Source organism: Wolffia australiana, chromosome 20, assembly GCF_029677425.1.
Source record: "Wolffia australiana isolate 7733 chromosome 20, ASM2967742v1".
NCBI lineage: Eukaryota > Viridiplantae > Streptophyta > Magnoliopsida > Alismatales > Araceae > Wolffia > Wolffia australiana.
The window spans coordinates 6690001-6701653 of record NC_135854.1 but is presented as its reverse complement, the minus strand read 5'-3'; the positions used below and the strand labels follow the sequence as shown (position 1 = coordinate 6701653).

The 11653-nt window shown below is 34.3% G+C and overlaps 1 protein-coding gene across 1 annotated transcript in view; it reads right to left on the bottom strand.

The window, feature by feature from the left end:
• Nucleotides 1-9926: 9926 nt before the first annotated feature.
• The window catches only part of LOC144716124 (UDP-galactose transporter 1-like), a 3177-nt gene continuing 1450 nt past the window's right edge, over nt 9927-11653 (bottom strand). Inside the window, exons 4-5 of the mRNA XM_078591177.1 lie at nt 10906-11137; nt 9927-10313 (exon numbers count right to left, since the gene is read on the bottom strand). Coding sequence (XP_078447303.1) covers nt 10122-10313; nt 10906-11137 — 424 coding nt within the window. The 3' untranslated portion in view covers nt 9927-10121. The remainder of the gene's footprint in view (nt 10314-10905; nt 11138-11653) is intronic.

Below are 11653 nucleotides of genomic sequence, written 5' to 3'. Positions count from 1 at the left end.
AGTTCATTGGAATAGATATTTAGTCGTTATTATTCTTGTGTGATATTTATAATTAAGTCCCTGATTACACCAAGTCAATGATAAGATTTTAATAAATTGATCACTATTATCTAATCATTCATTCTCCAGATTATTAATGGATAGATACCCGATACAAACATTAAGCTATTAGGAAAGAATATCGCTATCTGATCCTACCTGTAAAATTAGTATGGCTAATCCTGTGGCCATTAGTAAAATACACTAAAGACGAACGGCGGGTGCTCTTTTTTGGAAAGGAGTACAATGAATTGATGATGTATAAATCCCTAAATGAAATCATACCTAAAACTCAATCAAATAAATTCATGGCATGTTCACACAAGTATTTTGTTGATCTGAGACAAAAATATATCTTGAAAATGTAGGTTTATATTAAAATGATGACTTAAGAGACCCTAATTAAAATTGAAATAAAAGTTAGTGAATAAATAGCAAGAACAACACAAGGAGATTGAGTGTCAAGATGTGATTAATCGTCCTTGGTATATGAAGATGTTGTCTTAAGAAACAAGATACATTGTGGAGATATTGGATACGAATTCTCCAACAACATTTGAAACACATCAAAGTTAACTAGAATCGTAGATTAAGCTAAAACCCCAACAATCGTACTATGACCGTCTCCACAAAGAAAGCAACTACAAGATGTTTTACTCTGTTCGCTACATCAGCCACTTCCACAAATGCGTCAATGCATGCAGGTGCGTTGTCCACTACCCGCCTTGTAATACTCGTGCAACACGCAAAAAACTTCCCCGCGGCTTTGTTGTACGAGCCCATCCTTCATGCGAGCGCATCGATTTGAATATGATGGATTGGATCTTTCTCTTGCCCTCCCCATTCCTGTCATCATCGCAACAAATAAGTTCCTCCAGTGCTCCTCATGGAGACAGGAAGAGCGTTGGAGGAAGGGATGAAAAAAAAGAATGAGAGGGCGAGGGATGGAGAGATGCAGAGAGAGAAAAGTGAGAGAGATGGAAGGAGAAGGATATTAATGAGACAACGGTCTAGATCTTTTCAACATAGGAAATCAAGATTTCGTGGCAATAACCAAATGGCAATGGTGGGACGAAGACGGTTGAAAAAACAATTAAACTATATCAGGCTCATTTTTTTTATTACTCCATCTCACCTCTCTTTCTCTTTCTCGATCTCGCTTACTCCCAATTGCTTAACAAATAGTAAGTTGGTTTCTCACTGTCTCCATTTTTTCAATAAACAAATGGCGGTATCCATTTTTTTGACATGAACCAATCATAGGAAGTTTTTTAATGAATAGCTGTACTTCATATTATGATAATGTTTTGTGTGGTATCACAAATTTCTATGTGGCTGATAACACCCTAAATTCAGCCTTTATTTCAAGAAATTTAGTACAATTTTATGCATTTAACGAGATTAAAATGGGGTTATTATCATATATTTACATGTAATTAATGTTTCCAAGTGATTTCTGATTTTTCCTACTTTTCTGTTATTTTTATGAATTTTCTGGGATTTATTTAAGCTTGAAATAATTATTTTTAAATAAAAATGGCAGGTTTAAAATTAAAATTCGAGGCTAATTAGTATGGGGATGAATTATCATTAAATGAGATGGACATGATGTGCACACATTGAGAAAATAAAATCAAGATATGTAAATGAATATGAATCAAATTTAAAGGGTCACAAAAGTGAGACATGTGCCACATATTTTGAAATAAAAAGCTAATAAATATAATAGGAAGACCAAGAAACTAAAGCACATGTCACATATTTTGATTTCCTAAAAGTGAATCAATGCAGAACATGATACACATATTTTGGAGAATCTGAGGGTTCATTTTTACCACATCAGATTTGAATGTAAACATAGTGGTGACCAAACTATTTTCTCACAACATAGTGGTGTTCTGACAGGTAGATTGATAAGGAGAGAGAAGAATCCAAAGCCTAGAAGGATCCAAGTTCATAACATACTATATAATAATAAAATCAGAAGTCTCAAGATAAATTTCCTTGGAAATTTCCTGTCTCTCAGATCTATTCATCCATATCACTAGTTATATAAACACAGCCCTCTATTCATGTACCAAATCATCTTGAAAATTCTTCGTTCTTTGTAGACCAAGTGAAGTAATGTAATTTGGAGAGCTCTCAAGTTTTCCTGGTGCACATTGTTGTTCAAATTGAGAAGGCAGAAGACATGCGTAGGGGATCTCTCACTGTTGCAAATAGCTTTGACCCTGGTGGTATATAAGAAACTAAGGTAAATTCCTTGTACTTTTGTTGCCATATCTTTTTCATATCCATCCATCCATATTCATGAATCCAAACCCATCCATGAAAATTCATCCATCTACATCCATCCATGATGGCTAAGTTCATATAATCCATCATCATCATTATTCATTTTTATGAACATTAATGAAAATATTTATGACAATCTAACCTTGTTTAATCTCCTCATTTTACCATAGTTATTGTAAAATTATCTCTTCATTTTTTATGCATATTCCTTCTTTCTACTGCCTTTTTGCATGTACTCATGTGCTTTAAATTTTCCTAATGCCCTTTTAGTTTCATTAAGTTTGATTATATTTTCTTATTCTATGTACATCAATGATACATTGGTCTCTCAAGTGGGAGTATTTGGAGAAGACTATTTCATTATCTTCCTTCGAATTTCTGTTCACTTGTGTTGTCCAATGCCCTTCTAGTTTCATTAAGTTTTATACTATTTTCATATTCTATGTATATGAAGGATACATTTGTGTCTCTAGTGGGATCATCTGGGAAGACATCAAAGCCTATGAAAAGAAATTAGATGGACAATAAAGAGGTAGTATTTTCCAGAAGGCTCAAGTGAAAAAAACATTGCGACATTTCCAGATTACTCATTCTCCATTTGTCTCTTTCATCTGAAATTTTTCTCCACTTTTCCCTATCAAAGTGAGAACGGGGAGGACAATGAAGTTAGAGATAATATGGGATGAAGGGCAATGGAAGTGGAACAGAAAATTAATGACAAAAGGATGTGAATAAAAAAATTGAATGACAATGGAGGAAAGGAAAATATGGGGAAGATCAAGAGTATGAAATGGGGGGAGAGAAAAGTATGTAAGAGTTGATAAGTCCAAATTTAGTGGTTTAATGTCATTGTTTCAAGCCATACTTAAGAAATAAAATTTATGGAAATTTCCACTTAAATTCTCTATAATTAATATAGGGCAAGGGGTCCATCTACGGAGAGGCATAAATTGAGTTTCAGAATTTTTATTAGGTGTTGGAATGAAAGATATGAGTTTAAGAGTGAGAAATATAGGTGTTGAAATATAATTTAAATAATTCTCTATGATCTAAACTGAAGTAGAAGTACCAAGAAAACCCTAAAAATATTTTATACTAATTTTCCTAATTTTAATTAACACCAGATATAGTAAATAAATATGTTTAGACTTTTCTAGAATTAAATTCACACTGAAAATCACTAGAAATAACAAATATGATAGTTAGGGAATTTTTAGAGTTCTTTTAATATTAAAATCATTAGAAATGACAAAAATGAAAGTAGAGAATTTTATAATCTTTTTAATGCTAAAATTACTATAAATTGATTAGATTAATTCATAAAATTTTTATGATTTGTTTACAATTTTTAAATGCATAAAAAATATTTTTTAGGACCTATTTAATTTGATTCAAACTATTTTGAACCCGTCGAATAGCTCCCGGGCTTGGCCAAAATTTTGCTAACTCGTCTGGAGAGGAACGTCTCTGTGCCCGGGGCGTGCACTGCTGCGTGCACACGCGACCGGTGGGCAAATGCGCATGTGTGCTGTCCTGCATTGCACACCACTGCACGACATTGGTGATGATGGGAAAATACAATTTCAAACTGTTAAATATTTTTTCATTTTAATGCGATTGTTTTGAGATACAAAATGGGGATTGACAGAGGGCCTAGAGAGGGAAATGGGAAATATTTTAGAGACAGAAAGGAGCAAGACTAGAGAGAGAAAGTGTTTGAAAGAGGAGACAGAAAGAGAAAGTGAAGAAATGGTGTTGGAGTTTGAATGTGAAAATGGTTGGGATTTTTATGAAATTTGTGGGGAACAAATTATAGGTATGTATCAAGTTAAGAGAGATAAAAAGTATATTATAGAGAGAGAAAGTAAAGAAAACATAGATTTAGAGTGAGAAAGTGATAAATTCAAAGAGGAAATGGGTAGAGAATGATGAAAAAATGGAAACATAAGTTCCTATTGCCTTAATGTAAGTCTACTGAGCCCTCAATGCATCCTATCAAGTATGTATCCCTATATTTTTCCAGGATCAGATATTTTTAAATGGAAACAAGAGATGAGACTGAATGAAAACTTCAAGAAACTTACATCAAGCAGGTTGAGCAACCTGGATTCTGAAAATGCCTTGTCCTGCAAGCCAGCCACTTGAAAGAGCACGTCCATAATGAGGGAAAATAAGGAAGAAGAAGAGTATTTATACACATGTAGAATTACTATAATACCCCTTTCGACATTTTCTATTCTTTTTTCTTGCCATTTTGCCTCTTTTTCTCCATTGGTTGAGAGCTTTGCCTTGTGATTTTCAGCTTCTTTATTTTTAAGGTGTTTGAAAGCCCAATAGGCAGGTCAGGTTGTGGCCCAAATCCCTCTGATTGCTCTTTTGGAGGCCCACAACACCATTTGTTCATTTCAAGCTCATTTTTAGAATCATCGAGCTCCCAAGATTCTCCAACTCCCTAAGAGTTGTACATTCTCATTCCTCCAAATTTCTGGATATGTGGAACTATAAAATACTCATCAGTAATAAAAATGATTGACTTCAAAGAAGTCAAAGAGGTTGGTTAAAAATAACCAGAATATGCAGGAATCAGAATTTATAGCTGATGCATAAATATTCAGTTAATTGAAATAATAATATGATTAATTCCTGATTAATAAGACCAAACTAAAATGTATGAAAATAACCATGCATTTATCATGTTATCAAGAGTCATTATAAGTGACTCCTTAACTTGGCCAGGCCTTGGTTTCAGGTGCAACCAAGCATGGTAAGGTAATGATACAATGGCTCACATATTCCTTCTCTCTTCTGCCATTTTCACATGTATGTGATGGATATTATGTGGCCTTCAAGTCAATCACACCACTATGTTTATTTAAGTATATTGAATAAAATATTTACGTTCATTATTATTCCGGTGTGATGTTTATAAGGAAGTCCATGAATATGAGCAATGACATAGTGAATTATGATGAGATCATAATACAATGATAATTAGTCTTTAAACATGTATTCTAAATATTGCTATATGATGGATAGTTTAGACGGACATCAAATTATCCTGATAGAATAGCACTAATTGATCCTACTTATACAATAAGTATAGTTGATCTTGTTGCTATTAGTATGGCAACACTAAGAATAGATAGTGGGTGCTCTTTGGAGAAAGAGTTCACTGAATTGATCCGTATGAATCCCTGAATGGTATTATACCTAAATATCACAATTATATAAGTGATCTAATGAGCTAAGACACCAAGGGCATCTCGTGAATGGACGACTACATTTTGACTATGACTTACGAGCCTCTAATAATGTGATTCAAACAAGTCAGAGCTCGGATATATTAAGAAGCTCACAGAGATGATTGACTGGTCAAGACGGGATCATTCACCCTCAGTATAAGAGGAGATCGACTAAAGGGAGATGATGCAGAAAATCTCTGGCCAGGTTAGTGAGGATATTGGAAAAGGAGTTCTCCAATAATCCCCGTTTATGCATCAATAATAATCGCATGACAAATTAGGGTTTGACGATAGACCGTACCCTAAGTCGTTTGAGAATATCTCACATATGATGGATTATACATAAGCAGTAACCGATAACGGTAAAGGTTCTATTTTTTTAAACACTACTCAGTATCTTCTAGAGCATGAGGTGTAGCTTGGCACCCCAAGGGATGGAAACTTAACCTATTGATTGGGTTAAATCGATCCTTATTTAATTAATCTATATGTTGATATAGTTAATTAATAAGGTTGGCCAATAATTGTTATTGGGACACTAAAGTTATTAACTAGAATGATACATGGGACTAGAGGGTCACAGGCAGAAGGGCATAAGGGCATTGGTGGATATATTTTACTTTGTAGGGTTTTTGAGAAAAACTTGAATAAAATATAAATAGGGAAGTGGCACTCATTTCAAGCACCAATGGAAGCTAGATTTGAGAGCCCCTCCATTTCTCCACTCTCTTCTCCACTCATCCAAGGAGAGTGTCTTCATGGTGAGAAGATCTTCTAGATTTTCAAGAAGAGTTGAAGAAGAAGACGAGGAGATCCAAGCGCCGAGTGATCGCGTGGATAGTTCTAGAGGCTAGACGTGTGAACGGTTTCAGAACGATCTTGGAGCGACAAAATCAAGGGTGGAATGAGTTCCCAAAAGGTAAATTCAATATTTGATTTTAAAGTTTGATTGTGAATCAATTAAACACTTCCACATCCATGGAATCATGTTTTCCATTGAAGAACCAAGGCACCGAATCCAACAGTATGCACATGCTTAAAATTTGTCTAATATCCTTCTAGATTTTTATTACACTTTCTTTTTCTGTTTCTATGAAGGATACATCGGCCTCTCTAGTCTGAGGATCTTGGGAGACGTTCAAGCCAAATGACACAAATTATAAGGGGAGAACGATGAAATGATTAGTATCTAACACAAGGGGAAAAGTAGTTGCAATATTTTCAGGTTATTCTCCATTTGCATCTTTGTACTTTTTTGTAAATTTCTTAATTCATCAATTCAACCACACTTTGTCTAATGCCCATTTCTTGGATATTTTTTTTGTTTACTAGCATAGGGTTAGTAATATCATGTGTGTCAATATGTTAGACACTTATAGAAAACAGAAGGTTTTGAATGTATCATGATAATTTTGGGTTCTAGTTTGTGTGAATACTTGGAAAGAAGGTGCTAAAAGGAAAAAAGGAAATATAAAAATTGATGAAACATGATCATACTTGAGCTCCAAATTCTTACATGGAATGACCATGCTTGACCTTGTTCGACCTGGCCCCTAAAGCATTCACCTATTTGATACCCAATACATACTAGGAAACACTTACATATATGCATATCAGTTAACTCGAACACATGGATTTGAAGATAGTTTCATCGAGATATATACACAAGGATATTCAATTAGAAATAATTAATGAATACATTTGAAAGGAAAATATTTTGAATGTACAACTATGTATAAAAATATGGTTCAATATACATTAGTTTTACCTATCTCCTAATTATCTTGTTCATTCATTCTCATCTCTATCTCCACTTATATGTTGATGCATAATTTATACTTCTTTGGATAAAATTCACCAGAATTTAAAAATGTGTGGAAATCAATATTACGTGTTTGAACTCTCGTTGTAGTGATTCCAGATGTTTCCTATATCTCTTTCTTGTAACTTTAAAAAATAGTGCACAAAATGAATAAGATTTCAACATATTCAAGAGAAATGTAAGAATAATTAAGAGTTCATTTCATGATTGACCTAGAGGAGTCTATTTCAAGTTGGCTATTTTTTTTCTTCTTGATTCCTGGAGGTTTACATTGGTCATCACACTTAACTTGTCAAACGATGTCTAATTAACATAAATATTTGACCAAGTAGACATATGCTATATGGCATATCATAAAATTTTGAGTCCAAACTTGATGATTTGGCCTGTTTACCCAATGGTTAAATTTATCACGTTCCTTCATCTACATGAAGGTAGTCGTCCAAAGCATGTGAAAATTGGATAGTTTGAACCATATAAAATATTTTAGCTTCTTATTTGTAATTTATTATGTGGCTAAATATGTCTAATAGGATGTAAGCCCCTTTCTTGAGGGTTGACGTAGCATAATCAGCTTTGAACATTCATGAAAACATGTACATAAACATTTTACTAAAAAGCTCTAAGCCTTAATCTTCACAAACCTCCAGGAATCCTCCTGTATAGTAGTGAAAATGAGTCCAATTAATAATTATAAAAATGTTACTCAATCATTCAAAATGCAGATTTACCGTATTTCACATGTGATCTTCTTACAGATCTACTCCCTAAAGCTTGTATTGGTGCTTGATGCCTACCCTATCCCTTTGGGTTAACTTCATAATAAACTCACTCTTCAGTATCTTTTCTGCAATGTGTCATCTTATGCAAAGCTCACACATCATTGAAATATTTTCCACATCCTGTGACTGAGCCTAGTCAACCTGGATGATTGTCCCTAAGCTAAAAATAATATTTACCACCGCTATCAACCTTCATTCAGCTTCCTTTCATTTATTTTAAGGTAAATAAATGATTCTTAAATAGTCACTCCGACTGCTAATAAATGATCAAAATATATTAATATAAATAAATATAAACATAATTTAATACTGACACACATTTATTTTTCAGTAGCCTGGATTTTTTTAATTACTTGATTTAGTCAACCAGATGGACTTGAAGCTATGAATGGATAAATTAAAACTTTTAAACATTTTGGATAACCAAATATGTTCTCCTTTGATAAACCCATTTTATCTCAAATTTTGGATAGCTAAATAATTATCACATCTAATATTTTCTCCTTCGTCAAATCATAGTGTGCCATGCCTACATGCCTGTGTTGGCCCAACATCAACATTTATGAAAATTTTAATGACTTTTTTATTTCCTGAAGACACATGTCTACTTTTCAATCACATTTCTTTCACTATTGTTATAATTTGTTTCCCTAGCCCATGTGACGCCCCAATTATTTTGAATTAAATACATGATTTATTTTGTGTCCCACGTATTCCTGCAAACCAATCAAATGAGGAGAATATATTCTTATCTGGCAGTGTTGCCCTGTATCTCTATGTACCAATGACATCTTGACAATTTATTCTTTTCTAGCAGTGTTGTCCTGAGTCCGTGTGTTTCAACCAAATACTGACAATTTTGATCATTGGGTGCAGCTTTAGATTGGCGATGACTGATAATTGGCTGCAATCCAAATGATGACATATTTTTATATTTTTAATATAACTGTTTTCTCTATCACATGTGACACTTCAAATATTATAAATTAAATAAGTTATTTATTTCGTATCACATGTATTCTGCGTACCAATCAAGTGCTCACAATTTAATCTTTTCTACCAGCCTTTCCTCAAGTAACTCTGTACCAATCAAATTATGAGAATTCACATCACTGGGTGCAGCTCTAGATTGGTAATATCCTCTAATTGGCTTCAATCCAAATAAACTAAAGTGTGACATGTGGTGTGATGGCATTAAAGCTCTGAAAATATTTTTAAGATAATTTAAATAATAAGATATTATGACATAAAAAACATTTTTTACAAAGATGATATTTCATAATTCTAGAAAAACACCAAAAAATATGTACAAATCATAATATCAATATTAAAATAGAAATAATTATTCTAAACTTCAGAACATACATATGATAATTTTAATTGAAAAAGAACACATATGATTCATGATAATTGTCATTTTATCGCAAATTAGCATTTTGTCGCAAGAATACCATGTCATATGCAAAAAATGATAAAATAGGGTAAATTTGTGATCCATTGGTTTATTTTATTACATCAATTCCGGTTTAGGTATTTTGTTTTTTTCACATTGAAGGAAAATATAAGCATTAAGACTTTCTTACATAAAATAGGGTATCCTGTGGAGTCTTGGTAGGAATCAGACTCAGATGAATATTTTAATTTTTTGAAGAAAAATCAAGGTGATCTAGAAGTATTTCAAAAGCATAATTTTATCCAACGACTTCCTGTTTGCTTTATTCAAATGTTAGGTTACTCCTTTTCTATGTTATCTGAAAACGAAAAAACATAGCTGAAAAAGCCAAGGGGAGACCTGAAGTATAGACTTAGGGTCATGTCAAGGTAATTAAACATATTAAATGGTGGACCCATAATCAAAGGACCAAAAACTTGGGGCTGACTTGGGGCCCCAAAATTGTAAACTTGGCCTGCTTCAGTGGGGGCATGGAGAGTGATAAAGAGTTAGTTTAAATCTTTATCTTGCTTCTCCTTAACAACAAAAGGAAGAAGATCAGAGGAGCCCTGGAGCGTGAGCTTGTGCCGGATGTATCCATAGAAGGTGCAGCCCGCAAGCGTCACAGCACAGCCTACTGCATTCATTGCTGAGATTGGGTTTTGGAATATTGCCCATGACACCATCACCGCCACTGCTACCTGCCAGAAATATCCACCCTTCAATGCTTCAATCTCAAGCACAATAATAATCATAATAGTAATGATAATATGCTGGAGGAGGAGGATAATAGGGAGAATAAGAAGCAAAAGAAAGGAAAAAAAGAATAAAAATAATATGAATAGGAGAAGAACTAGATGGAGTAGGATCATGAATAAGAATAATAGTAAGACAAATGATAATAGAAAGAAGATTTTGAATGGGAGTAGGAATAAAAATAGGGGTAGGAGTATGAGTAGGAATAAGAACAAGAAGATGAACCAAAGGAAGACAAAGAGGAAGAAGAGGACAATGAAGGAGAAGAAAGAGGGGGAGGAGGAGATAAAGGAGAAGAAAGAGAGGAGAAGATGAATAAGATGGATAAGGAAATAATATGATATGAAGGAGAAAATATGAGAACAATCAAAAGGACGAGACGGAACATAAGATGAAGATGGAGAAGAAAGAGATATAGGATAGGAAACAGAAAACAGGAGAACAATCAGAAGGAATAGACATATTAGAACAGGAGGAGATCCAGCCATTCCTTGGGGGGAAGGGTGATAATTGTGTAAGGGAGAGAATGTCATCCACCTTCATATTCCCTGCGACGTTGAAGGTGACGGCTGTCGTGGAATGGATGACGTAGAAGATGGAGAAGTTAAGGTAGAAGGCGAGGATGCCTGATAGAAGAATGACGAGCAAGCAGCCACTCGCTGACTCCTGTGCCATGAACCAGATTGCAACTCCACTACCTTCTATCAAGAGTGCCGGCCCAACCAATATCATTGTGGCCAACGGCGCCATGTGATACACTGTGTTGATACTGCATCATTCAAAACAGTAAGAAAAAAATAACATGGCAGTTGATTTGGAGATAAGATTTTAGGGTTCAGAAGGATGACATTGACTAGGCTTCCATACTTGTCTTCATCGTCAACTTGACCATTTTATGTCTATCATTGACTGGTAGTTAATATAGTGGCACTGTCAACGAAAACCTTGTCAACTATTGTGTCCAACTAAAATTTGCCACCATGACTCCTTTCAGTTGGGCGATGACGGGCATCATCAAGGTCGATGATGTTCAGGTCAACATTGTGGTCATCGTCAACCTTCCATATTTCATCATCATTGTCAACATGGCTGTTTATTGACTGACGGCTTAATACTGCATCATCGTCAACATCAACCTCGTCAATGTATTCTGTCAACCGAATAAAATTCGTCGCATGAATTTCTTGTGTTGGCAATGATGGTGACAAGTGTCCAACCGAAGTTAGCCTCCACAAGCCAAACTTTATCATTGGCATTGTCAAGGTCAACAAGGTTGAAGACGTTG